At 42.2% G+C, this 27783-nt stretch overlaps 1 protein-coding gene across 4 annotated transcripts in view; it reads left to right on the plus strand.

Annotated features, from left to right (window-relative positions):
- Nucleotides 1-27783, plus strand: part of DOCK11 (dedicator of cytokinesis 11) — a 186565-nt gene that overhangs the window by 98098 nt on the left and 60684 nt on the right. For 3 of the 4 annotated variants that reach the window (XM_034649108.1, XM_034649107.1, XM_034649105.1), the window contains 13 exons: nucleotides 4978-5096; nucleotides 6598-6667; nucleotides 6749-6874; nucleotides 7795-7866; nucleotides 8592-8738; nucleotides 12082-12165; nucleotides 13047-13158; nucleotides 13691-13729; nucleotides 15271-15449; nucleotides 20197-20313; nucleotides 21892-21967; nucleotides 22556-22665; nucleotides 25093-25204. In XM_034649108.1, coding sequence (XP_034504999.1) covers nucleotides 4978-5096; nucleotides 6598-6667; nucleotides 6749-6874; nucleotides 7795-7866; nucleotides 8592-8738; nucleotides 12082-12165; nucleotides 13047-13158; nucleotides 13691-13729; nucleotides 15271-15449; nucleotides 20197-20313; nucleotides 21892-21967; nucleotides 22556-22665; nucleotides 25093-25204 — 1363 coding nt within the window. The remainder of the gene's footprint in view (nucleotides 1-4977; nucleotides 5097-6597; nucleotides 6668-6748; nucleotides 6875-7794; nucleotides 7867-8591; nucleotides 8739-12081; nucleotides 12166-13046; nucleotides 13159-13690; nucleotides 13730-15270; nucleotides 15450-20196; nucleotides 20314-21891; nucleotides 21968-22555; nucleotides 22666-25092; nucleotides 25205-27783) is intronic. The other variant, XM_034649106.1, reaches the window with a different exon arrangement.

Consider the following 27783-nt stretch of genomic DNA (forward strand, 5'->3'; position numbering starts at 1 on the left):
GTGCCTTTTCAGGAGCAGACAGCAGAGTTGCTGCATTAGGAGAAAATGTTGTAGCCAAAATCTGAAAATCTCATGAAAATGTTTATTTCAGTTCCATAAATTGATTTTTGTCAGGTCTTTTCTCTTCCTGCTGACTGCCCAGGAAAGATGGTGTGGAGAAAAGGGTCGGGAGAAATGGAGTCCCTTTTGCTTGGAATAAAATGGCTATTCCTGGGTCTATGGGTGAAGGGTATCAAAAGGGTCAACCAAAGAGAAAAACCTCGTTTCTGCATGTTGCATGGGAGAGAGTCTTAGGAAACACCACATTTTATCCAGTGTGTTGAGAACCCAAGACTCCCATTTATTCCCTAACATGGTAGGACCGAATTGCACATCACGGGACCTAGTTGTGATGACCATTCTTCTTTTGGTGGCTCCTTTGGTCGGTCAGCCATGGCAAGCCCGAAGAATTTTGATTTTAACTGAAATCTCTATAGGATTTCCCTTTGGACAGATGTTACTACTTAATGCTATTCTCAGGAAACAGAAACGTGCATTGCTTTCAGAGAGGTCGTATGAGATGAGATAATATGGATGGGTTCTGGAATCATTCACCAAGTTCGTGTCTCAGACCTGTCCCTTATTAGCTCTGGGATTGACCTTGGCCGAATTACTGAACTACCCCAAGCCTTTGTTTCTTCATCTGTCACATAGGGATAACCAGTAATGCCAACTTGTAGGGTGGTTTGGGGGCTTAAGTGAGATAGGGCTCTACTGCATAGTATAGTAATCCTGGAGTCTACACTGATTTCTTGAGTGTTTTCTATGGGCCAGGCATCATTCTAAGTGTTTGGAATATAAATGAAGAAAATAAACAATATCCCTGTTGTCAAGGGGCTTGCTTTCTTGTGGAGGCAGATGGACAATATACAAAGAAATGAATATATGAATATATATGTATTCCTTCAGGTGGTAGGAAGTGCTACAAAGGAAACCCAAACATATCGAAGAGGGATGAAGAGTGATAAGGGGTCCCTTTTCTAGATAAAGCATCAGAGAAGATCTCTGGTACAGTGACATTTGCCAGAGACCTAAGGGAAATGAGGGCGCTAGCTAGGTGGACTTCTGGGGGAGCTGGAAACAGCAAGTACAAAGACCCCTGAGGAGCTAGCTTGGCGTGTTCAAGGGACAGCGGGAATTCCAGAGTGTGGGGCTGGCACAAGGAGTGAGGACCTCCTATTGGAAAGGTAGCTGGGGAGCTAGTCGGGTAAGGCCTCATAAGCCGTGATGAGGAGTCTGAATCATACCTTCAATAAGATGCGAACCCTTTGCAGGGCGTTAAACAGGAGCCACGTGATGGACTTTGGGTTTTTAAGGTCGCATTCTGCCTGCCATATTGAAAATATACTGTTGGAAGGGTAGAAGCAGGGGGATAGTTGACAAATGGTGGCTATTATTCTTAATTATCATTAAGAAGTCTCATAGTCCTCTACCTTTCAAATCCTTTCCTTGGGTAACATCTAGAATGCCAGCTCTATGTACAGATGTTTAACCTGTTAAGATCTTCAGCTTTTCTTCCATTGGGAAGCTTTGTAAAAGTTTTAACAGGATGGAATAGAGCAGAGTATCATTTTCAAATATACTGGTAGTCTTAAAATGGAGAAAAAAATGTACTCATATTTGTGTGGTGAAATTAGGGTGTGGAAATTTCTGATATTTATGTGACCTTTGCTCGCCCTCTAGTGGCAGCGAATGAAATGCCACACGATTACAGAAAGAGCCCAATTCCTGTAGGGACCATTAGCCCTGAAAGGGAGTCTTGAGAGGTTTTTTTTGGGTTTTTTTGTTTGTTTGTTTGTTTGTTTTTTACGGATAAGGAGACTGAAGCCCAAGTAGAGGGACTGGCCTGTGGTCGTTCACCTGGTCAGGAGCAGAGCCGAGCCGGGCTGGTGGCACGTGTCTCTTGACCCCTGGTCCCGTGTTCTTTCTACCAAACCTTGCTATCTGTTGACCCTGTAAATGACGTTGTTTCACCAATTTACTTGCCATCTACTTGTTCGGCTTTTATTGTGTATGTAATATTTCCCCAGAGGCTTGCAGAGAAGAATAACTTAGGGTCATTGCCCATGGGGATCTTAAAACCAGTTGGAGAGACAGGACATATACAAGTGGAATGACAATATAAGTGAGCAGTACCAATGAGAGTCCAGAGTGACCTGTGAGACTAGAGGCCTCCCATCTTTATCTTAACGCTTTGGTTCCTTCTTTTATTCGTTGATTCAGTTATTTGCCAAATACTTACTAAGCACCTTGTATGGGCCAGATAGTGCGGTGGGCACGAGGAATATGATGGGGAAGCAATTCAGACTACATCCCTGCTCTAATTGGGGTAGAGAGGGTATAAATGAGTAATTTGAGATCAAGATGAATGTTGTGGAGAAAATAGAACAGATGAATGGGATCCAACATGACAGGAGTGCGTTCTAGATGGAGTTGTCAGGGAAGGCTGTCGAGGAGATGATGGATTAAGCTGAAAAGAAATTGATGAGAAGAAGATGAGTGTACGGGCCAAAGCTGTGGCAAAGGAGGACAGAATATTGCAGCAGGCGTAAACACCTGGCGATGGCGTTGGAAGGACAGAAAAGAAGAAAGGACAATATAGCTGGAACGCAGTGAACAGCTGGGGGTGGGGAGGTGGCATGAGATGAGCTTGGAGAGGGAGGTGGGGTACGTGTGGGCACAGGAAGCCCTTGACAGCCTTTTGTTCATGGTGGACTCTTTTGTCTATAACATTGTCTATAACAAGGGGGAAATAGAACACTCTAGCTGTTGTGTTGAGAGTAAATTACTGAGGAGTGTTACTGGATCCGTTTTACATTGAATGCCCATCTCTCTTTTCTACCTGATATTATCCCACTTTACCTTTCTTTATTTAAAATTTTTTATTTATTTATTTGAGAGAGAGAGAGAGAACAAGCAGTGAGGAGAGCAGTGGGAGAGAGAGAGAAACAGACTCCCCACTGAGCAGGAAGCCTGATGTGGGGCTCGATCCCAGGACCTGGAGATTTTGACTTGAGCCAAAGGCAGACGCTTAACTGACTGAGCCACCCAGGCGCCCCATCCACTTCACCTTTCACCTGCCTCCTCTCTGAAGCCTTACCGGACATCCCCTACCCACGTGAAGACTCAGTTGCTTCTTCTTTCATGCATTTTTTATATACCACTATTGTACTGTTGGCCATTTGTATTGTAGATTTAGTTCCACGTCTTCCCCCTACCTCGCCCCCAGACTCTGAACCGCTCAATGGGAGGAACCAGGTGTTTTTGATGTGCTTGACCCTTAGAGGGTCATTCAGTATGCCTTTGTCGAATGACTGAAAGGAGTGGCTTCACTGAAGTAGGAGTTTCAACTTGACTTGAAAGGTTGGCTAGGATGTGGCTAAAAACCGAACAAATACACAAAGGTGGGAATGCGTAGGATATGCTCCCAAAACCGTCAAGGCTCCTGTTTGGCCTTGTGAAGAATGAGGAGTGTTAAGGCTGGAAATCTAGGTTGAGTCTTAAGTAATCTTGGACCGTAGGCCGGAGTTTCTGAACCTTGGCACTGTTGACATGTTGGACAGGTTAATTTCTCTGTGGTAAGTGGCTGTCCAGTGGTAGGACGCTTAGCCGCATCCCTAGCCTCTAGCCACTAGGTGTCAGTAGCACAGTTGTGACAACCCCAAATGTCTCCAGACTTTGCGGGATGTCCTGTGGGGAGCAAAGTGGTCCCTGGTTGAGAGCCACTGCCTTGGGTAATGGGGAAGCATCACAGGCATGTTGGCAGGAGATGGTCTGATGGAACCAAATCGGAGGGAGATGAATTTGGAAATGAGACGTGCATGTGTGGAGTGTTAAGAGGACCTATACAGAGACCTACTATGAAATGATAAGACTATTTCGGCTATAGGTTAAGAGGGGTGATGGCAGTAAGGCTAGAAGAGAGGAGGCAAAAGGTAGGAAAAACTCGAAGGGTAGACCATGGGTTCCTTGAGCTCGATCTCCTGCCTTATGCATCTGATTGAAGAGAATCTGCCCGGATCTAAGAGGTCACTGCTGAGATGCTTCGCATATAGATGATAGTGTGCTGGAAAGGGGTGGTGAGGCTAAGGATGGAGAGAATGGAGCAAAGGTAAGAGAATTGTGAGATCCTTAGGTCCAGAGACTTGTCTCCTCCATCTCTGCATTTCCCATAGTGCTGAACCTTGAACTGGTTGGTGTAGAAGGTGCCCAGTGAGACTCGTTTTCACCTTTTGGTTGGCTGGTTGATTAAATGATGGAGTGAATGCCTGAGTGCAGGACGGAAGGTGGGGAGAAGGGAAGGAAGAAGAAGGACATTTTATAGATTTTGCTGCTCGTATCATTTCTAAACATATGAACACGTTTCTTCTTTGTGCTGTTGACATGCCTATGACTAGAGACGGGGTGTTAGCACTTGGAAGAAATGTACCGTGGGGATGTTTGAATGCCGTGCCACCTCAGTTTTGTGGGTGGTGCCAGTGTGAAGCCAATAACATAGAGGAGAGCACTTTATTGCATCCCATTTACCTTCTCAGCAGATTAACGGGTGGTTCACATTCCATAGAACACACTGCATGCTGGGGGCCAGTAGGCCAGTCCCCAGAACCTTCAAACACACCTGCTGTCCCACTCCAGTGGAGTGTTGGTTTACCAGGAGTCAGTTGTCTTTATTCCAAAACCCCTTTATCCCGGTTATACTTTTTATCTTCGGTAGATAAAGTATTTAATGTGAAATACGCTAACAAAATCTGAGTGCCAAAACAGAGATGTGGATAAAGTAATCAGCGAAACAGAGTCTCCTGTCTCACGAAGCTCACATCGAAGTGGGCTTATATTTGAGTGAATGTATTTCTCATTACTTAGTTTTTTTGTTGTTTCACATTTGCAAGTTATATCATATTCCTGTTTGTTTTCATAACTAATAATGACTTATTTTAGTGTTTGCATGCCATGGAGATCCAAGTCATGATACAGTTTCTACCTGTAATTCTTATGCAACTCTTCCGGGTTCTCACAAATATGACCCACGAAGATGACGTTCCTATCAACTGCACCATGTGAGTTTCGGGGTTAAAATACAAAGACACAACTTTTGTTTCTTTTTGCATTTCTTCATTTTCACTATAAATCTACTTTCCAAACGAGAACCCAAAAGTCAGATATCTAATACCCATTTTCTCTTGTTTCATGCTTCTCAGACTGGGGGACTTGTATCACCAGGGATAGATGGTACCAGAAACCACAGGAGAATCTTAATGTGTTTTCCTCGACCAGGGGTTCTAAAACCTGGCTGCATGTCAGAATCACCTGGCGATCTTTTAAAGAACTCTGTGCCCAGACCACCTTCATACCAGTGAAACCAGAATATCTAGGGGTGGAACACAGCATCAGGATTTTTTTTTTGAAGTTTTCCAGGTGATTCCATAATGCAAGAGTTTGAGAACCATTGCCCTGGACTGGTGTTGTCCAATAGAACTTTCTCCAATCGTGGAATTGTTCAACACTTGTGCTGTCTGACATGGTAGCCATTAGCCACATTTAGCTATTGAGCACTTGAGATGGGGCTAGTGTAGCCGAGGGACTGAATTTTTCACTGTTGTTAATTTTAATTAAATAGCCACAAGTGCCTAGTGGCTCCCTTGTTGGACAGAGTCACCCTAAGCCACGGATTTTTACTCAAAACAGTGAGGAAGTCTTATTTTTATAGAAACAAACAAGGATAGATGGTAGAGTAGAAGATAAAATGTGCTGAATTTTGCAATTTAAATAGGATACCTAAAAGCATTGAGAGCTCAGTGCTGGATGCTTCTGGCTTTGCTGCTTCTGCTGTTGCCACGCCCTCTCCCATGAGGCCTGAAGCGGCAGCCCTGCACACCTGTTGGCTCTGCTCTGCTGTTGGGGACAGTCTGCTCAGAAATTTACGAAGCATTCCTCTCGTCCCATGGTTCTCAAGTGCGGCTCCTACCCCAGCAGCATCAGCATCACCTGGGAGCTGATGGAAACATGCTCGTCATTGAACTTCACCCCAGACCTCAAAAATCAGAACTGCTGGGAGAGGGGCGGAGCCTTCTGCCCTCCTGGTGATTCTGATGCATGATCAAGTTTGAGAACCACTGCTAGTCTCGTATATGACTTTGCGATTTACTGCCAATCGCAGGCCACGTCATCATACCCGTCCTGTCTCTCTCTTCCTTTTTCCCCATCTGTTGCCATGCTTTTCATTTTATCTTTATCTTTCCTTTTACTCTCTGGAGGGGATTTCAATATTTACCCCACTGGAGGTCTGTTGCCCCGTAGTAGCCGTGACCCTCCTTGAAATGTGTTTAGAGATTTAGAGCGGAGAAGAGACATAATAGCCTTCTTTTGAACCAGGAAGTGTTTTTGCAAGGCCCTGAGCATGTTAGATGCTGAAATCTTTGTTAGACCATCTTATTATATCTTCTGCAGTCCTCTCACTTTTAGCACTGCAGGTAGTGTGGGGTATTTGGGGGGCTAGACAGTCCAACTGTGGAAATGCACTGTGGCCTGACATGCTGACTTTTGCGGATGTGTTTTCAGGGTTCTCTTACATATCGTTTCGAAGTGCCATGAAGAAGGCTTGGATAATTATTTAAGATCCTTCATCAAGGTTTGTGGAGGAAGCTTTCTTTGGGAGCAGTTTCTTTTCCGTGAGAATTTTGACTGACGGTTCATTTTCCTTCATTTGTAGTATAGCTTCCGACCTGAAAAACCGAACGCTCCTCAGGCCCAGCTGATACATGAAACCCTAGCTACCACGATGATCGCCATATTGAAACAGTCTGCCGACTTTCTAGCAATCAACAAGCTGCTAAAGGTAAGGAAACGGGACACAGCAGGGAAAAAAGCAGCCGGAGACGTACTCTCTTGATACCCTCCCACTTGGGCTCCGGTCTTTTCGTCTTTTGCCCCCTTTCTTTACCACTCTGCTCATGTATCTTTTTCCCTCATGCTCTCCACAGAACCTTCTTCATTCTCTGCACTCTTCCTACCCACCCCCTGTTCTCAGTCAAATGTGTAATTGAAAGAATTGTGTAAAAGAAAGACCTGGGTTAGAATCCGCCACATGATAGTTCTGTGACCTGGTTGGAGCCTGTTCTTGACTGGCTCCGAGCGTGCAATTCCTCATGTCTACAACATAAGTATTTAACATGTCGTTTCTGGCACATAGGCGCTCAAGTGGTGGCTCTTATTTTTGTCACGATTTTTACTATTTCTGGTAATGGTAGAATTTCAGTTTCAGACAACTGAGGATGTATCTGCTGGAGGCTTCTCTCTAACCTTCAAATACACTTAGGCAAACACCCGTGCTCCTTGGGCTGGCCCCGGGAATGTACCAAGGGCAAGGTTGGGTCCCTCACTGGGTGCAGACACTAAGATTCATTGTCTGTACAGAATTGAAAAGCAATCACAGAATAAACTAAAAGTTGGTTTGCCATCAGCGCCATATGTAAGCAAATCAAAACAATGTCAGTGATAAAATGCGCCTCCCCACGGAGGGGGACATTCCCACCACCGGCTCTTCGTACCTCAGCCGCCGGCCCTGAGGTACGATATTACCTCTCCGGCAAGGCAATTTGAAGGTATTTTGTGGAACTTCAATAGTGAATTGTGATCGCTTTAAAATGTTGTTAGAGTTCAGAGATAAGAACCGTGTTGATTTGCCCAGCTTTGCTAAGCTTCAGCGTTTGGATAACTATTAAAAATTGATTTTATGTATTTGTTTGTTTGTTTTAGTACTCATGGTTTTTTTTTGAAATTATTGCAAAGTCTATGGCCACATACTTGTTGGAAGAGAATAAAATTAAGGTAAGTAGGCTCAAGCATAATATTTAACATAGGCAAAGAAGGCTAATCGTATTCGCAAGGAGCAATGACATGCAAATCCTCTTACACAGAAGGGCTCATAGCCCTTAGCTTTTTCAATTTTGCCTTAAAAAACCCCCATTGGATGTATTGCGTAAATCTGAGGTCGGACAGTTCACGCATTTTCAAAGTCCTCAGAGACTCTTCCACATACGTTATTTGCCATGTGAAATGCATTTTCTTTGAAGCTTTCCCTTTATCTTGTAGCTTAAAAATGTCTGTGCTGAAACATTTTCTTAGTTATAGAAATTTTAGAGTTCAGATTTGTGAAGTGAAAGATATTCACCTCGTATTTACCATTTTTATCAGACTTTTCACAGAGTAGGTTTACCGAAATAGAGATGCGTGGATAAATGTATTCTTCGTGTGTCCAGGGGAAAAAAGATAGAATGAAAATCTGGGGTGTGTCTACATCTCAGGAACGTGATTCCAAAGTTGGTTTGTGGATGATTTCAGTCAATTATATTATTCGAGGTCCAGATAGTTCCTACAATAATCTGAAGTGTACGTTGAATGAAAGTGCGATGTCATTTTTAAGTTGGGAGAAAAGTTATACTCCAGTTAAAGAAACACATTTATGTCTAGAATGTGTTTGAAAATAAGAATGGCAATTGATTTAGATAGACCTGTTGTGACTCTGACTTTTTGCTATGCCTATTTAATTTAAGCTTCCCAGAGGCCAGAGATTTCCAGAGGCATATCATCATGTATTACATTCCTTGCTTCTCGCGATAATTCCCCACGTGACTATTCGCTATGCCGAGATTCCCGACGAGTCCCGAAATGTCAATTATAGTTTGGCTAGCTTCCTGAAGGTGAGTTAAAGGCAGCTGGAATGTGGTAAGGAATTATTCTTCACCAATATGGTCTTTAAAGCCGAAGGAAAAAATTGCCCACTTTCTAGAGACTCTGCTAGGTCTGTGCTGCTGGAGAAACTTTTTTTTTTAAAGATTTTACTTATTTATTCAATAGAGAGTGCACAAGCTGGAGCGGGGGGGGGATGCAAAGGGCAGAGAGAGCGGGAGAAGCAGGCTCCCTGCTGAGCAGAGAACCATTTTCGGGGCTTGACCCTGGGATCATGACCCGAGCTGAAGGCAGACACTTAACTGACTGAGCCACACAGGCACCCCTGGAGAAACTTTTGACTGAATCGATCATCCTTCAGTTAAACAGCCCAGTTTGGGCACCTGAGTGGCTCAGTTGGTTAAGTGTCTGCCTTCAGCTGGGGTCATGATCCCAGGGTCCTGGGATTAGGCCCCACATTGGGCTCCCTGCTCAGCTAGGAGCCTGCTTCTCCCTCTGCCTGCTGTTCCCCCTGCTTGTTCTCTCTCTCTCAAATCTTAAAAAAATAAACAGCCTGGTTTGATTTTTTTTTTTTTAGCACCCCACTGAAATGGCTAATTAAATCAGAGGTCTCACACAGGTGGCTTAGCCAGAAGGCATGTTTTGCCTGTTTCACATGATGTTTTTTCAAATATGTTAATTTGAGTGCCTTTAGATGGGGCATGTACTGTCTAGGTTGCCACAATCCCCACCACTCCTTAGCATGCCCCTGACTCTCTTTATGTGTTGAAATCACTTCTCTGACCCCTGCTGGCCTTTGAGTTCACAGCTCTGGAACTAAAGCAACCTGTTTGCTGATGTAACCACAGCCTCCATGTTGTTAATCCATGTGAAGGCAAATGGTTAATTTCGGTCCATGAGATGATCTTGAGAGAGACCAGAAGCTCCTATGTTGATGAAGGACTGCACATTTATTTTCGCAAAATTTTGTCATTATCCGTCCGTAAGGGGCAATGCTAGAGTGCAGCTGTTCTATAAAGTGGGTAACAACGACATTTGATTTGTTGCAGAGAAGGGGCACGAATTGGTCATGCACTTAGTTTTTACTTGCTCCTTTCCACGACCCCTTCTCTCCTGGCTCTCCATCCTGCCTCAACCCTATGTGAAGAACCTCATGGTCAAGGATCCATCCAAGCACTTTTAATGTCTGACATACTCTTGTCTTCTTACTCAAAATTCACAATGAGGTTTCCGAGCTCCAGAGTATGGTTTTCTGATAGAAGACCTCTCTTTGCCAGAATTAAGATCAAATCTTAATGCTGTTACATAAACTTGTGTGTATCAAAAACCAAACATCCACCTATCTTTTTAAAGTAAGCTAAGGAGGACACTATTTGAAATGTAAGCTGTCAGTTGTTTCTTCCATGGAGCTGAAACCTGAAGATTACATAGTTGATTTCATAGCAGTGTTGACTTACTCGAGTCATTTGCCTGTCTTCTCTGTGAAGATTCGGCCGGGGGGGGGGGGGGCTGTCTCTGAAATCCCATTTCTCATACATATTCAAGATACAGTGTGAGTGGCTGTTTTGCCATAAGCAGAAACAAGATATGGTAGGAAGACCAGAACAGGAGGGATTATGACCAGGAACCGTGAGCAGAGCCTAGAGGAAGAGTTCCCCTCGACAAGAGTTGAGGGTGTTACAGGTAGAGGAACTGTGAGCAAAGAGGAGGAAATACGTGTGTCCGGGAATTGTTTAGGGAGGAGCAAGAAAGTCATTGTGCAGAGCATTCAGGATGTGCGGAGGTAGGGCCGGGAAGCCCATGCGGTGCCGGGCGATGGGAGGCCTCGAATGTCAGGCTAGGAATTTCGATTTTGATCTGTATGCCGTAGAGAAAGACCAGTGATTGGTGAGGATAAGTTTGCTGCTGGAATGCTGGAAGAAGTGAGGACAGCAGAGTCAGGTACCCAACTAGAACCTCAGCCCCTTCCCCTTGTCTGCCTGGTAGAGGCCGTTCATCTCTGAGGCTCAGCTCTGCCCTCACCCTCCCATGGCGTGCGTTGAGCGCCCCTTCTGTCATTCAGCCATCCTTTCCATACTTCTGTGGTACTTCTCACCGTGCTGTCTTTTAATTATTTATTTGTCTTTACCATTGGATGAGCGTAAAGACCATGTCACATTCATCTTTGTGATTCTGTAGAACACTGCCTCAGTCACCGTGAGAAATGAGATGCAAACAGCCGGTTAATCAAATATTGAGTTCCTTGTATTTCACAGAAATAGTGTGGGCCCTGTGGAGAGCACAAAGAGAGAGACTTCCTATTGTCCTGTCTAGGTAAAAAGACAGGGAACTAATAAGTAAAATACAAGCGAGCGTAGAAGGAAATATTTAACAAGGGACTTGTGGGCCAACGTGGCCCAGGAAGATGGGGTTTCACCCAAACATTGGGGAATGGGTAGGATTCGGCAGCAGTAGTGCTAGAATTACTAGCTAGGCCTGGCCCGAGCGCAGACCCCGAGGTGGGAATACACAGCGCAACCGGAGCGGATAATAAGCAGATGAGCTGTGTTGGGTGGTAAAACGGGAGAAGTAGGGTGCGACGATGTTGTGAGTGTCCTTGAATGCCAGGCTAGGGAGTTGGAAATGATAGTAAAGGCAATAGGGAAATAATGAAAGCTCTTGGGAAGGAAGGTGACATGATTAGGGCTTGGACTTAGAGATGAATCTGGAAGCAGATGGACGAGGAGGTGACTGGTTCGGAGGCTTCCTGGAGTTGTGCGCTTGCCCGGTGATGAGAGCCTTAACTAGGACGAGGACAGTGGACTCCTCTGGACAGCGGTGAGGGCTGTCACGGAGGAGGGCTGTATGAATAGGCCAAGACTTCACAGAACACAGGAGAGCCTTTTCTTTGGGTCTGAAATGCTGCCATAGCCAAACCCCACTTTTAGTAGCTAACTGATCACTGTACGCTTCACTTTGAGCTTTTAGAATTGACCGAAATGAGACGGAGTAGCTGAATAGATTGTACATATGTGTATGTATAGGTGTTTACATGTCTATATACGTGTGTGTATATATATATATATGTATGTTTCTAGATCTATGGGTATTTGTGTGTATATATATGTATATGTGCACATCTCTCTCTATATATGAAAATTGTACAGTTGGGGCCCAATTCCAGCAATAAATCACTTACCCTTTATCTCCTTCTTTAAGGCCACCTGCGGTAAACATCTGAAAGCCATTATTTTATTACCTGTAAAAGTGAGAATGTCATGCCCTTCCTGTGCCATGAACTTGAAAACGTTAAAAAGGTATCCTTGCCAGACTTCCAGAATTATGTCACTGTTCATTTTGTTTTGGTTTCTGTAGCGCTGTCTGACACTAATGGATAGAGGATTTGTTTTCAATCTGATAAATGACTACATATCTGGATTCAGCCCCAAAGATCCTAAGGTAAGTTACAAGGACGTTTCCGTAGTGGCCGTCAGACCTTAGAGCGTGAGACCAAGGGTGATAGTTACTCTCTGGAGGATTTGGAGCTGCTGTTTTTGTTTAGGTACTTTGAGTATAGCTGTCTCTCAAGGCAGGGGCTACTGGGTAGCGTTTGGGGAGTCCCCGAGGCCACCCACAAGTTCAGCGGTGCGCTGGAAAGACTCAGAGGACTGGGCACAGTTCTGGCAGTCTTAGTCACGGCTGAGATTCATGACGGTGACACAGTGAGGATACGCAGCTGGAACAGTAAGGGAAGAACGCATCAAGTGGCATCCTTGGTGGTTCTCACGCAGGCTTCCTGAGCCCCCACCCTCTTCCCTCCCGTGAAGGTCGCACGGAGCACAGCCTTCCTCCCGCAGTGAAAATACAGCCACACGCGTGCAACACTGCTGTCCAGGGAAGCCTGGACCATTGAGACTTGGAGTCCAGGGAAGCCTGGACCATTTGAGACTTGGAGTCTAGGTGGTTTCTTGGGGGCTGGCCGTATATTGGAGATGGGTCAAAATTCCAGAGGCGGGAGAGGGAAAGAAAGCAGGTGTTTACAATAAATCACATTGTTTGGACAAACAGTCTAAGCAGGCTGGCAGAGAAGGCACAACCTCATCACGTAGGGAGCATTTCAAAATCCAATTTCCCAAATGCCAGCCAACAACCAACCTTGCGAGCAGGCCTTCTCTAAAAGGAGAGCCTGCCGCGTTAACTCTTTCCTGCGCGGGTCACATCTCAAGGCGTGCGTAAAACAGCGAACACTTCTGTGTGGGAAATTAATGCCCTGTATTTAATTATTCAAATAGTAAATGCCGACGACAAAGGCAGTTCACGTGTCGCTGCTTTCCATTTAGGTTCTGGCTGAATACAAGTTTGAGTTTCTGCAAACAATTTGCAATCACGAACATTACATTCCTCTGAATTTGCCAATGGCATTTGCAAAACCTAAACTCCAGCGCGTTCAAGGTATCTATTTGCATTTTCCATCATTGGAAATGGTGCTTTTCTATTTGGGGGGCTAGCGCTAGCGTAGTGTAACGCTTTCTAGGTAAACCGTGAATTGGAAGGTAACCTCAGAATCGTTACCTGTCCGGAGATACGTTCGTTAACCGGTATTCTGCACAAGCTTCATAGTGAGAGTGAGAGTAGTCGTAGCGTGGAGTAGGAGGCCTATTACCTCGATGGCTGCTTAACCAGAGAAGTCACATAGTAGTGAAATTGCTCTCTACATGTAGTAGTGTTTGGACTCTTACATGAGACCGAATTAAAAAAAAAAAAACCAAAAAACCAAAAAACATAGAAATGCATTTCTGCTGAAAGGAACGTCAAAAGAGAAGCGTAAAGGCAGAGTGGAATCGTAATTTGTCGTTATGTATTAAATGTATGAAATGCCTTCAGTTAACGCCATTGCTAGTTTTATTGAATGCTTTGTTGTGTAGCACTATTCTTATGTTACTATGTTTTTTATTTGTCCCTTTTCTTTTCATATATTAATTAGATTTTTTTTCATTTGCGGTGGACCGTTTGACTTCAGTAGGTAGGTTTAACTCGGTTCACTCTAAAGTGGTTCACTGTCTTTAAAAACAATTGATTTGATGAATGGCTTAAGACGGACGGGGAGGGGCTTTGCTTTTCACAACGTCCCTAGCCACAGGGAGGCTTTAGGCTAACGACTCAGAAAACCGAGGAAGTGGTGTGTGAAGCAGTATTACTTGTTTCCTTTTAGAATAAGCTTACGCACTGATTGCTAGAGGAATCCTTTTACAAACAAGTTCCTGCTCAAGGCAGCGTGGGGACCGGAGGGTGTTACCTGTTCTTTAAGCGTGTGTTCTTTCTCCCGGGCTTGCCTCCCTTCTCTCTGACCCTGTCTAATGACTGCTTGGCCGCAGTTTTGAAGGTCTGGATGAAAGTCCCCGATTGGATTTATTCATATCACTGCAGTAAAAAACAAACAAACAAACAAACTTAACAGCCATTGCAAAAGCTGCCCCAGGTAGAGACACCGGGGTTAGTCATGACTGGCCCTCGTGCTTGGAAAGGGCTCGGGGATTCACAAAAGAGGAAAATCAGCTGCCTTGAGCATGTATGGCTCAGATGCTTCCCTGGGATTTCTTGGTAGCTGTGAGGACGGCAGAGAAAAGAGGGGATCGACAGAACATCAGGATTTTAGGATTAAATCTGACTACTCACAGCATTTATTATGTCCTAACTGAATACGTGGCATTATATGAACTGCGGAAGAGCCCCCCTGCCCCCCCCAAAAAATAGAAAACGTGTCCTTTAGCTTTACGGCTTAATTAAATTCAAGGGTAGAGGAGAGGAAATAAAGATTGTGCAAATCTACTGTAGAAATGACTAAACTTGATCACAATCCCTTGGGAGTAGTTACAAGGCAGGTCCCAACCAGGAGATTAGCAGCTGGGATTTAAAATGGACTGAGGTCTAAAAGGGAGTGAAAGACATAGATTGAAGTGGTGATTTTCTGAAGTCAAAAAAATCTGTATTTGCCTGCTGATGAATTGGGAGTGAGACGAGGCTGTTTTTCTTACTGTTCCTGTATCCCGTTGTATTTGAGCCAGTATGTGACATTCACTAGAACAGTCCGCAGTGAATGCCATTAGAATGATTCAGTTGTCCTTGTCTTCCTTTTCCTCCAGATCAGTAACTCAAGTATCGTTGCATAGAATCAGTCCAATTTGTAGTTGTAACTAAATCTCTTCAGATATAAAGACATGTGTTAAGATATTGCCAAATACAGTATTTTTTCATTTTGGGTTCAGTATTAAGACTCCTAAGAGTTAAAAAGAATCTAGGAAAAAGAAATCTAGGGACTATCTTACCGACTGAAACGATAATTAACACAGCCCGAACTGTGAGTGCGCCTGTCTTGTAAAAATTTTGCATGCTCATTCTACATGACAAAAGAATTGTTCACATTTGTTAAGAATAAAATCTTAATAAGAATAAAATGCTCTTGCTAGCATGATCACATATTACTAAATAATAAATATGGTATTTAATGTTAAGGTAATTTTGGATTATTTTTATAAATGGATTTTACATTTCATTGTACTGCAGATTCAAATCTTGAATACAGTTTATCAGATGAATATTGCAAGCATCACTTCTTGGTTGGTTTACTTCTGAGGGAAACCGCCATTGCCCTTCAAGACAATTATGAGATCAGATATACAGCTATTTCTGTCGTAAAGAATCTTTTGATAAAACATGCATTTGACACTAGATACCAACACAAGGTAAGGATGCCCATCTAATCAGTATCACGTTAGTAAATTTCTGCTAAGATTTTACATTAAAGATGACATGCTCAGTAAGGAACATAATAAGAGCATTGATGAACTTATTTTTATAAATAACATTTGTTTCGGTGTTAAGTGATTAAGTTTTAAAAATACTGTTAATTGTTGACGAAAAACACTGGTTTCTCAAATCGTGTGTAAAGAACAACATAACTGCCTCATGAGTCATTACATAAGCTAATTAGGCTTTTTAAAAAATCATATATGGTTGTAGCCATGTGGACATCTTCAAATATATTTCTTAGTATACCTCCTCAAATATATATCCCTAAATCAATTATATTATTAAGTGATTAATAGTAAGACATGTTCACTGTATCAAATATGAAATAAGTAATATGAAGATTTTCTTCTTACTGAAAAAGTGTGGGTGTGGCTATAAACCTTATAGGCATTGTACATTGTGTGTGTGTGAAGGCCATAGCTGCAGTTGCTGTCTGCTGCACCTTTAACATATATATGCAGGGGACGCCTGGGGGGCTCAGTTGGTTAAGTGTCTGCTTTCAGCTCAGGTCATGATCCCAGGGTCCTGGGATCCAGCCCCGCATCAGGCTCCCTGCTCAGCGAGAAGCCTGCTTCTCCCTCTCCCTGCCGCTCCCTTTGCTTGCGCTTTCTCTCTCTCCGTCAAATAAAATCTTAAAAAAAAAAAAAGTTGAAAAAAACCCATATATATTCAGATCTTATTAACATTAAACCCTATGGGCTAAAAAATGTAGATTGCAAACTCTGTGGATTTAGAATAACCTAACTTACATACCTAGAATCAAATGGCTCAAGGTAACGTCATATTATTTCATAATTAATATTTTGTCCTTTGGTTTTTACATTCAAATATGAATAAAAATTAGGGTATCCTTTTTTACTGTCATTGCTTTGGAAGGCGTACCTGGAGACAGAGCTTATTCTTTTTCTATAGCATTCCCGTTTGTCCTTGATAAGCAGAAGGTGCCTGCCAGCTACATCCAGTTATATTTCTTTAATTCCTAAGTGGTTTTTTTACTTACACATTTTGCGAGTTTTCTTCATGTGATTCTACCTTAAAGTAGATTTGAACTCAGTATTAAGATGTTATTTGTTCCTTGCCACTGTTTGCATGGGTTTCTGGCAAGTGATAACAATAATAACATATTCCCATTGCTCCGTTATGTGCTATTTTCATTTTTGTGTGTGAATGTCGATGTTGACGTAACACAAGGTAACGAGTATCATGTATCTAAATGAAAAGCTATCTCAAAGGTCAGCCATTCCACCCCAGCTTTGTCAAACCTTTAAAACTGCCAGTTACCCCTGGGTTCTGGTGAGCTGCTGCTTATGCCTCATAGTGCAGGAAAGGATCTTAGGCAATGTGGCAGAAAATGTCTCTAGCCATGATTTCAAAGGATTCCTGGGAAAAGCACCAAATGAACTTCCCCTCCCAGAGGCAGGAAGGTGTGTTCTTTACCTCTGCCTCTTCAGATGAAAGTGCAGGAACATGGGATTTCACGGGTGTCTTATCTAGAGGTAGGATTTGAAATATTTTCTAGCACATATTTGGACATTATTTCCTTTTTAAAATTCTGAGATGTTACAGTATACACACACACACACACACACAACTCTTGTTATCTGTAAAAGTTCAACACTATGCCTACTTGAGTATTTGAGGTTTGGGAGTGTGGGAAAGATTGAAACGCCAAACTCTTTACCCCTTCAGTGACTTCTAAAGCCCTTTTCTCTTTGTTCAAAAGCTTTAAACAGCTATTAAATGAGTATGGGATTCCCTCTGATAGAACTTTGCTTCATGGGCCTGGTTAACCAAGGCTTTAATTCCTTTCGCTGTTGGGTCCAAAGAATTCACAGGTGGCCTGAGTAAGGGGTCATTTGTCAAATACATTCAAGTAAAACATGTTCGCCATTAATGGTGACACCAAGGTAAGGATAGAGATGGACACTTTAGGCTTCCAGAGTTTTTATTGGGTCCCCCGAAGTGACCCCAAATAAATATACAGTCAAGGAAAAAAATTGCTTCCTATGGAAAGGCTGCTTTTGAGATACCCTAGTCATACCCCCACAACCGTGTTGCTACTCTTTGGCCCCTCCTCTAATGAAATTATCAGGATGTCACTCGTCCCTATTATGTGCTACTCATAAACTGCTTTGGGAGATATAACTTGTTAGAATGACTCTGAGACCTCTTCTCTACTCAGAACACAAATGTCCAGTGACTGATGTTTACCCTGAGGTCTGTATCTGTTCCTGTAGCCACTACAAGTGATGGTCACACCTAAGACAATTGCACTTTTAACTTGGGCTGTGAGCAAATTTTTTTCCATTCTCCCCGCTGCACTGCTCCCCACCTTCCCACCATTTTTTTTTGGTAATCCATATACATGGTTAAAAAATGCCTCTCTCCCATTTCCTTTTTTTATTTTTATGTTCAGTTAGCCACTGTATTTCTCTCCCATTTCTTATCCCCATTTCATCCCAATTCATCTCTCCAGCAGTAGCTTCTCTTATCAGTTTCATATACATACTTTGGGCATGCACAAGCCTATATATATATATATATATATATATATATGGAACCATTATGCATTTTTCTTTTGTTTTACTTAACAATACATCCTGAAGATTAGATCTACCACATTAAAAAAGTCTGCATATTATTCTGTCATACGGATATACCTCATTTTATTTTATTTATTTATTTTTTAAGTAGGCTCCACACCCAACGTGGGGCTTGAACTCACAACCCTGAGATCAAGAGTCGCACGCTGAGCCAGCCAGGAGCCCCTGGATAATGCCTTATTTTAAACTGTCTTCTAGTAATAGATTCTTAGGTTGTTTTCTGTCTTTTGCACAGGCAGAGCTTAATATGTTTTACACTGTATGTTTTCCTGTGTTCCTGTTCCCCTGAGAGAGTTGTAGTGTCTCTTTCCCTAGTGAACACTGTCGAACACAGCAGACTCCTATCTAGAAACTATAGTGTTAATAATAGCAGCTAAAATTTATTGAGGCCCCGCTACATGTCAGACACTATATTAAATACCTCACCTGAATTAATATCATTATTATTATCCCCATTTTACGGAAAAGAAAGTGGCAGCTCAGTGATTTGATCACAGTCAAGGACCAGCAGCAGGAGACTGGGCATTCATATATGTATAAAGTCCAAAATCTGTGTTCTTAGCCGCGAGACCGTAGTGCCTGTCAAATCCAAAGTGAAACACTGAAACACTAGAGAACTGCCAAAACAGGGTGACCACGATGGGGAAAAGTCTTGAAACCAAAGCCACGTGAAGAATAAAGGAAAGTCATTCGGGCCGCTTAGCCTTGCGAAGAATGGATTAAGCTGATCCGTGGTAACAGTTTAACTGGAGAGTTGCCATGTACAGGTGGGAAGTGGCCTGACTTCCTGTAGTCCCAGAGCGCAGAGCTAAAGGACCCTTCTAACAGAACCCAGGAAAAGGCTGGAGTGTAAAATTGAACCATTTGTCAGGGATGCAGGGAAGGGCCATCCCTGCCTTGGGCGGGAAGTTGGACTCGATCGTTGGTTCTCAGACCTCTGTGCCCATCAGCACAAGCTGGGGCAGAGTCCCAGAAATAATGAACAGTATGAAAAATTGTTCAACCTGAATAACAAATGCAAATTCAAGCAACAAGGAAATACTATTGATCTTCTGTATTCTGTACGTTGACTCTTGAGCCCTAGAGGCCTCTCTAAGGCTCCAGAAAAAAACCTCCCAAAGTCATGAAATGCGAAGGGCAACTTTTATGCCATTACATCCACTGTTTTTGCTGACTCGAGTGTATGTACATGTACGTGTGGGGTGAGGAATGTCTAAAGCTGAGAGAAGCAATAAATATATTTTCATATAAGAGGTACCGCGTTAAGACTGCTAGTGGCCAGGAGATAAATACATTTATTTACAAATATATCAGTCTCCTAAGTCTTACAATTGACTCAAGGGGCCAAGGTCACATTATTACCTTAATCGCTTTGGTGAAAACAACAACAACAAATGTTTCTTGAAAGAATAGAGTGACTCACCTTTTTTTAAAAAGATTTGAAAGAGAGAGAGAGCTCATGGAAGCACAAGCAGGGGGAGGGGCAGAGGGAGAGGACCAGCAGACTCCTCACTGAGCAGGGAGCCCCATGCAGGGCTCGATCCCAGGACCCCCAGATCCTGACCTGAGCCGAAACCAGGAGTCTGGCCGCCCAACTGACTGAGCCAGCCAGGCACCCCAGTAACTCACCATTTTTTCACTTCTTCCATCGACTCATCTATTTCGCTAAGGTGTATTGAGCATCTCCCGTCTGCCCAGGCACTGGGGTTGAAGCGATGAACAAGACAGGCACGATCCCTGTGCTCATGAAAACTCAACCCTCGCTGGACTTAAAGAATAGAACTGATATCATCTGCTTTCTAGGTCAACTGCTATTTTTAACAGAATGAACTTTTGCCTTTTACTTTATGTCGTTCCTGAGGGATGTGATTCGACTCTGTATCGTGCATAAATCCAAATACCAAGAAAGTTCTGTGGCTATGGGTTCGGAGGCTTGTAAGCATAGACAGCCTCATGCTTCACTAATTTGCTGCGGGTTTTAGCCCATTTTGAGCCTTGAAACTGATAGATGGGGCCAGCTTTATGTGTGATGTGGACATAGTATATACCTACTAAGCTTTGGATAATTACTTTTCAGAACCAACAGGCCAAAATTGCGCAATTGTACCTGCCGTTTGTTGGGCTGCTCTTGGACAACATACAGCGGCTAGCAGGTCGGGATACCTTGTACTCCTGTGCAGGCACGCCTAACTCTGTAAGTAGTGACGTGTTTCCACTGGTGTTTCATCCCATTTCATTGACTGCGTTTGGAATTGTGGTCATAGGCTGTATGGTCTCTACCTTAATCATTACTTTTCATTCCATTTTTACAGTTAATACTTTTTTTCTAGAACAGTGATTCAGAGCCACCAGGTGCCCCTGCTTCTCCTACTTTAATGTGCATACTGATCAACTGGGGATTTTGTTAAAACCGAGACTCTAACTCGGTAGGCCTGTGGTGGAGTTTGAGACTGTGCGTTTCTAACACACTTTTGCCTGCTTCTGGTCCAAGGACCACACTTTGAGTAACAAGGTCTGAGAGAATGCCAAGAATCCCTTGCACCCAGTGTTGTAAGATTTACATTTACCTTCACACACTCAACCTGAAAACTGAAGGAAGGATTCTTGGCTTCTAAAATGTGAGGCACCGGGGGGAAACTGTATGCCTTTGCTTCTCCCTTCCTGGGACAGCCTCCTTTTAGTTCTTCTGTGAGTTGCTTTTAGCTCAGCACAACTGGTCTGTGCTTTTTTTCTCCCTTTAGAATCTTAGTGTTAAAAGGAACTTCAGAGGGTGACCAGTCTCCCATTTGGCAAAACAACATTTTGCCTTTGTAATAATTAAAACTTTCCTTCTCACGTTAGACCTAAAAGGTTTTCTTATCTACTTGTCCCAGTTTTGCCTTCTTAGAGATCCAGAGCACACATCTGTTCCCACCTCCACATGATACCCCTTGCACGAGTGCCTTCTAAGTTTTTCTCCCGACCGGGTATCTCCACTTCATCTTTTGTCATTCCCAAACCCTTGACAATCTTGGTTACGCTCTTCTGGATATACTGCCTTTTACCAGTCTCCCTATTAAAGTGTGTGGTATGCTTTGTAGCCTGCCCAGAGGGACTATCAAGTCCTGCCCTGCCCCCACTCCGTGTTCCAAATGGCCCAGGATCACCTTCCCGCTTTCCGAGGTTAAACTTCGTCCTTTACACCTCCCTTTGGAAATTACCCCTATCAAATGTCCTAGTCGATTCGTCCAGACTGCCTGGGGTTCTCGAGAAAGCTGCTTTTAAGCCTCCCTGCTGGCTTTATTGCCTAAAGCTCCCGATTTGGTACATCAGCTAAATGTGGGTGCTGCATTATTTCCCTGGGTTTTAGGCTGGTCTTTTTCACAATCGCAGTAACTCACGCTTACGCTCCCTGCACAACATTCAACAGTGAGATGTGGAAGTATTGTACTTCTCTGTTCTTTCTTCTGTAGCTCAAATTCACCTAGGGCTTCTGGTCCCACCCCTCCTTCTAGCATTCAAGGAGGATTACTGAGCCATGATGGGACTGCAACCGTTGCCGCTTTTACCAGGCATCTAGGGTTCTGCTACTCAGCCAGAGGTCCTGCTTGCAAAGTACACTAGTGCCCCATTTTTAAAGAGATGTCACCTAAATGCCAACGGTGATACCTGGTCCAGACTTTCACAGTGAGCTTCGTTTAGAGTTAGGGTGCCCTCTCATTCTGTTAATTCCGATTTCTCATCCTCGTGTACAGATTTGTTGAAATGACAGACGTGTCACATTGTGTTACAGGCATCCAGGGATGAGTTTGCATGTGGCTTCACTTCACCTACAAATAGAGGGAGTCTGAGCGCTGACAAAGACACTGGTAATTAAGTCCTTTCAAGATTATACATTGCATAGTTGTGTGGGAAGGCACCGTGTACTTCTCTGTATTTTCGAAATACTTCATCGTAACAACTCTATATAGCATGGTCTCTTCTGAAGTTTAATTAAATCTGACTCACACTTGCAGCCACTTTTTTTTTTTTTGCTTAAGTTTCCTTATCTAAGCTTGTTTAAAATGTAGCTTTGGTATACTGACAAAATAAAGGCTAATGAGAAAAACACTGGTTTCCGATCCTATCTGTCTCCTTCTTAGACAAGACACTTCCCTTTTCTGGGCCCAAGTTTCCTTATCTGTAAAACTCGCTCTCAAATTGTGTGGCTTTCATTTATTACTTCCAGGGAACCTCTTGTAGTTTCATACGTAGTGAAGTATTTCAAGTGGTTTAAAAAAAAAAAAGGTCACCCTTTTAGACTTTTTATGGTGTTTTGATATAAAATAGAAACTTCACATTTTAGAAGACCAAGATCTATTCCCTAGAATCTATCTTTCAATTAACCCAGTACTTATTTTTTAAAATATTTTTTGACTATTCTTCTGGTTGTTAACAAGGACTTGGCTTTTTTCCAGCTTATGGGGCTTTTCAAAATGGACATGGAATCAAGAGGGAGGATTCAAGAGGTTCCCTCATCCCAGAAGGAGCAACAGGATTTCCAGACCAGAGCGGAACTGTTGAAAATGTAAGAACCTAAATATAAGGGGTAGCCCTAGGGATATGCTAGGCTACAATAGTCTGTCTTTTTAGATAAATAAAAGGCTCTCTACTCTCCTGTAGTCTGTCTGGATCTGTAAAAAGCACCCCATAATTCTTGGATGTTGCCATGGTTGCTTCCTGTCATGGCAGCTGCTACTTGGATATTTAAAACTGTTTATGGAGGATAAGGCATTCATCATTAAGAGTTCTAACTTTGAATACCTCCTTTAATCCTCGTACACTGTAACCTGTTCTAGAGAGGGAAGGTTCAAGTTTAAAATATCTAATGCATCTTGTCATTTAAATCCCTTCTTGGCAGGGTTAATTCAGCCTTTCATTCTTTTGTAAGAGTAGTTAACATGGGAGAAAAAAAAAATTAAGCCTCCAAATTGATGATCTCAGCATCCCATCATCACTTAATCAGAATATATTCTCTAACATTAAAATTTGGGATATGTCTTCCTTGAGACAGAGAAACCTCATTTTATTTTATTTTATTTTATTTTCATTTGAGACAAAGGAAGAGCAAGCGGTGGGGGTGGGTGGGGTAGCGGCAGAGGGAGAGGGAGAGGGAGAGAGAGACTCTTAAGCAGGCTCTACACGCAGCACAGAGCCCCATGTGGGGCTCGATCTCATGTCCCTGAGATCATGACCTGAGCTGAAAAAAAGTCAGATGCTTAACCCCCTGAGCCACCCAGGCTCCTGAGAAACTTAATTTTTTAAAAAAGATTTTATTTATTTATGTGACAGAGAGAGCGAGAGAACTCAAGCAGGGGGAGCAGTAGAAGGAGAGGGAGAAGCAGGCTCCCCACTGAGCAGGGAGCCCAATGTGGGGCTTGATCCCAGGACCCTGGGATCATGACCTGAGCCTGAGGCAGACGCTTAACCCTCTGAGCCACCCAGGCGCCCTGAGAAACTTCATTTTAGACCAATAAAGCTGTGTCACGCTGCTATGTAGATTCACAGAATCATATAAAATTAGGGTTGGGGGCGCCTGGGTGGCACAGCGGTTAAGCGTCTGCCTTCGGCTCAGGGCGTGATCCCGGCGTTATGGGATCGAGCCCCACATCAGGCTCCTCTGCTGTGAGCCTGCTTCTTCCTCTCCCACTCCCCCTGCTTGTGTTCCCTCTCTCACTGGGTGTCTCTATCTCTGTCGAATGAATAAATAAAATCTTTAAAAAATAATAATAATAAAATAAAATAAAATTAGGGTTGGAAAGGTGCATAAAAATAATAAATTCCCACTCATTTGTAAATGAAAACTGAGGTTGTGACTTAGGACAACCACACAGCTATGGCAGGCCAGACCTGCATCCGGGTTTTCTGATTCCAGCAATGTTTCTCCTATATCGTGGCTTTCTTAGCGTGCATCAGAATCACCTGGGGGGCTTAATAAAAACAGATGGCTGGCCCTCACCCCCAGGGTTTTTGATTCAGTCTGGGATGGGGCCTGCTAATTTGAATTTCTAAGTTCCCAGGTGGTGCTGATGCTGCTGGTTGGGAACCACCCCTTGAGAACCACTGGAATATACTTCCTTGAGGCTTGGGGTAAATAGTAATTTATTCACAAAGGTTCCTGTTTTACATCATTTAGAATTCTGTCAACAGACACTACCCTAGGTAAGGCAGATAAAGAACAAAGAAGCTAAATGACTTGCTAATAATCACATAGCTAGCAGACATTCAGAACCTAAGTGTTTTGCTCGAAGTGAAAGTTTGTTCCTAGTAAATCCTAGTTTTGTAAATGCATATCTCCAGCCCAGTTTAGCTCAGCTGTGGAAGAACTGGCTTTTAATAAGGTAAATTCTTTAGATTATTAATACTCTATTCATATAAATCCCCAAATAAGTCAGATCTTGTCATGCTTAACAACATATTTTAACAAGTCATTGAAAGGAACATCACTAGTTTGTAGAAGCTGTAGTTTTAAATTATTACCGGATTCTTCATCATGTAATTATCTTGTAATATTAGCCCTTTTTAAGAAGTACAGATTTCCTGACCTATTATTTGTAGGTTGGATTTTAATTAAACTCTGAAAGACTCAAATTAAAAGAGCTTAAAATGTTTCTGTGCTTCCATATACCTTAGTTAAGTTCCTCCTCCATGTACCAGCTATTTTTCCTGGAATAGTCACATATGATTTAATTTTTTCCTACTACTAAAACACATTACAGGAATGAAACACAGTTATCTTGGTGAAGACCCCCAGGTAATTTCTAGTGACGGTACTCTGTGCAGTAGCAACAAAGAATGATTACGCTCATTTACCTTCCAAGTACGATAGAAAATTTGGATTTAGGCTTAGAATTTTCCCAAACAGGACTAATGATACAAATAGTTACTGAGTTAAAGGCTATGGGAAACTATAGTACCAATATTGTTTGACCAAAGTCCTGTCTTTCTATTACAGACCCGACAGAGTTCCACAAGGAGTAGTGTGTCCCAGTATAACCGATTGGATCAGTATGAAATCAGAAGCCTCTTAATGTGCTACTTGTATATAGTAAAAATGATTTCTGAAGGTGAGTTACCAGCTTATTAAGCATGGTCTCTACTTGACATCCGCCCTCACAGGTTCATGCAACCAATATTTGATCATCACCTGTATGTAAAACACGTGCACATTAGAAACAGATTGTTGAAGACTCTGGCCTTAAGACGTTCCTTTACTTCTAACCTAAAATAGGTTTATTTGGGTCATACAGGTTTGATTCTTTGAACTATTTTTTTTTATTATGTTATGTTAGTCACCATATAGTACATCCCTAGTCTTTGATGTAAAGTTCCAGGATTCATTAGTTGCGTATAACACCCAGTGCACCATATAATACGTGCCCTCCTTAATACCCATCGCCGGCCTATCCCAGTCCCCGACTCCCCTCCCCCCTGAAGCCCTCAGTTTGTTTCCCAGAGTCCATAGTCTCTCATGGTTCATGAACTTTTTTTTTAATTTAAAAATTGATTTCTAAAATGAAACAGTAGTTTAAAAAGTGCTAAACGTATGTTTTTCATGCAGAGCTTATATGCATTAAATGACCAATGCAAACAGAAGGAAATAATAACCAGAAGTCTTATTTAAGACTTTAGCTTTTATTTGACCCAGGATTTGGAAAACCAAAAGCAAACAGAAAGACAGGAAGGGTTCTCTGAGGGTCGGGAACGCCGCTATTATCTTCGTAGGGCCAGCACACAGCACTGTGTGGTGTCAGGCTGTTCTCCAGGCTCCAGGTTTTCCCCCTTGGCATACAGTTGTATTATTTACTAGAATTACCAGTTCTTGATATGATAGAATAACCAAAGGGTTTTCATAAACTGCGTGTCCTCTGGAAGTCAAATCAGAAGGTTATCTTATTCCCAAATATCACATTTACTTACACAACTCCTTCCCTCTTCTTCCTTTTCTCAATATTTTTACTAAAAAAACATGTATGCAGGAACGAAGAACATAAAAGCACCTGGGTTCTGATTATCGTAATCATTATTTTAAATATTTTTGTTTTTAAATATTTTTAAATATTTTTACATTTAAATATTCTTAAATACTTTATTTTTAAATATACTTAAACATGTTTAAATATTCTACTTTAAATATTTTAAATATTTTTGTGTTTAAATATTTTTGTATTTAAATATTTTAAATATTTAAATCTTTTAAATAAGGCAGGCTATAAAAACATTAAATAATTTGATAACTATCAAGGACCTTAAAAATAGCTATATATGAATAATAAATTCTAGAATATATTAATAAAACAATAGAAAAACAGCTATAATCCTTAAGTTCTAAGACTATATAATTTAGAGTAAAAGTCAAAGATTATATTGAGACTATATGATGTACCTCCCTGTTTTGGTAAAGAAAGAAAGAAAGGGAGATCATTTTTAACCCCGGTGGTATTTCATTCTGAGAGATAGTGGATCAGTCAGCCACAGCTCACTGTTTTTGTCTTCCTACAAGGTGAAAAGTGGGCAAACATGGAAAGTGACTGCTAATGTGTACGGGGTTTCTTTTTAGGGTGATGAAAATATTCTAAAACTGGGGTGATGGTTTTACAACTCTTTGAAAATACTATAAACTATTGTGTTGTGCACTATGTAAATAGGTTTTCTGGCACATGAATTCTCTTAGTAAATTTGTTTAAAAAAAAAAAAGGCCTAAGAGACACATGAAAAAAAAAACAGAAAAAAAAAAAGTCGTCAAATACCACCACCACAGCCCAGGGAAATTAAGTTGGGGGCAGGAGGAGAAAAAAAGGAGGGGGTGGGGAAAGGAGTGGGGGGAAATGCACTGCTACTTCTCCTCTCCTCCACTCCAGTAGAATGCTTGTGCACACACGTGCATACACAGGCACACGTGCATGCGTGCACACGCAAACACACTCTCACGCCATATACTGTGATAACCAGGGACAAGTCTCTGGCTGCTTCTTTAATGTCATGGATAAGACCATAACTGCTTTGTTTCTTGAGAACTTCACAGTTCTGCTCCTCTTCTAAATGTTGACCTTGCTTGCTGAATATTTGGTTTTTTGCTCATTAGGTTTTTCTTTCTTCTGCTCTTGCTTTTTGATTTTTAAAAGCACATTTTTAATAACTAGTATACAGTCCGTGTCACATCTCTTTATCTTTTGTACATGTAAAGTCATATTCATTTTATTCTGAAAAAATCTGCTTCTGGATCTTTCTCAATGGATGCATTCTAGTTACTTTGTCTTGTCTAGTAAATATTTTAGTCACTCTGTATGCATTTAAATGTTGAACTCTTGTAAGTCCACACTCTTCAGGTCCTCGTTTGGCTTTTTTATTGGTTCATAAACAGTAGTAACTTAATTTCAACAAAAAGATGGCAGACCTCTACACTTTTATATGGAAGTAGAGGGATTCTAAAGAATGAATTTCCTTCTCTATTTGTGGCTCTATTCTATTAACTGGCAATAATTCACTGTTTCAAAGTCTTAGTCATTTGCCAAACTTTTTTTGTTCTTATTATTTCCTGAGAAATGGAATCAGAGTCAGGGGTAATCAGTTACACAGTCTGAATTGACAGGAAGACTGTCCTCTTGTAAAAGAAAAGCATCCTCCTTGAGAGGATGAGGGAAAG

The sequence above is a fragment of the Ailuropoda melanoleuca genome, chromosome X, assembly GCF_002007445.2.
Source record: "Ailuropoda melanoleuca isolate Jingjing chromosome X, ASM200744v2, whole genome shotgun sequence".
Classification (NCBI taxonomy): Eukaryota; Metazoa; Chordata; class Mammalia; order Carnivora; family Ursidae; genus Ailuropoda; species Ailuropoda melanoleuca.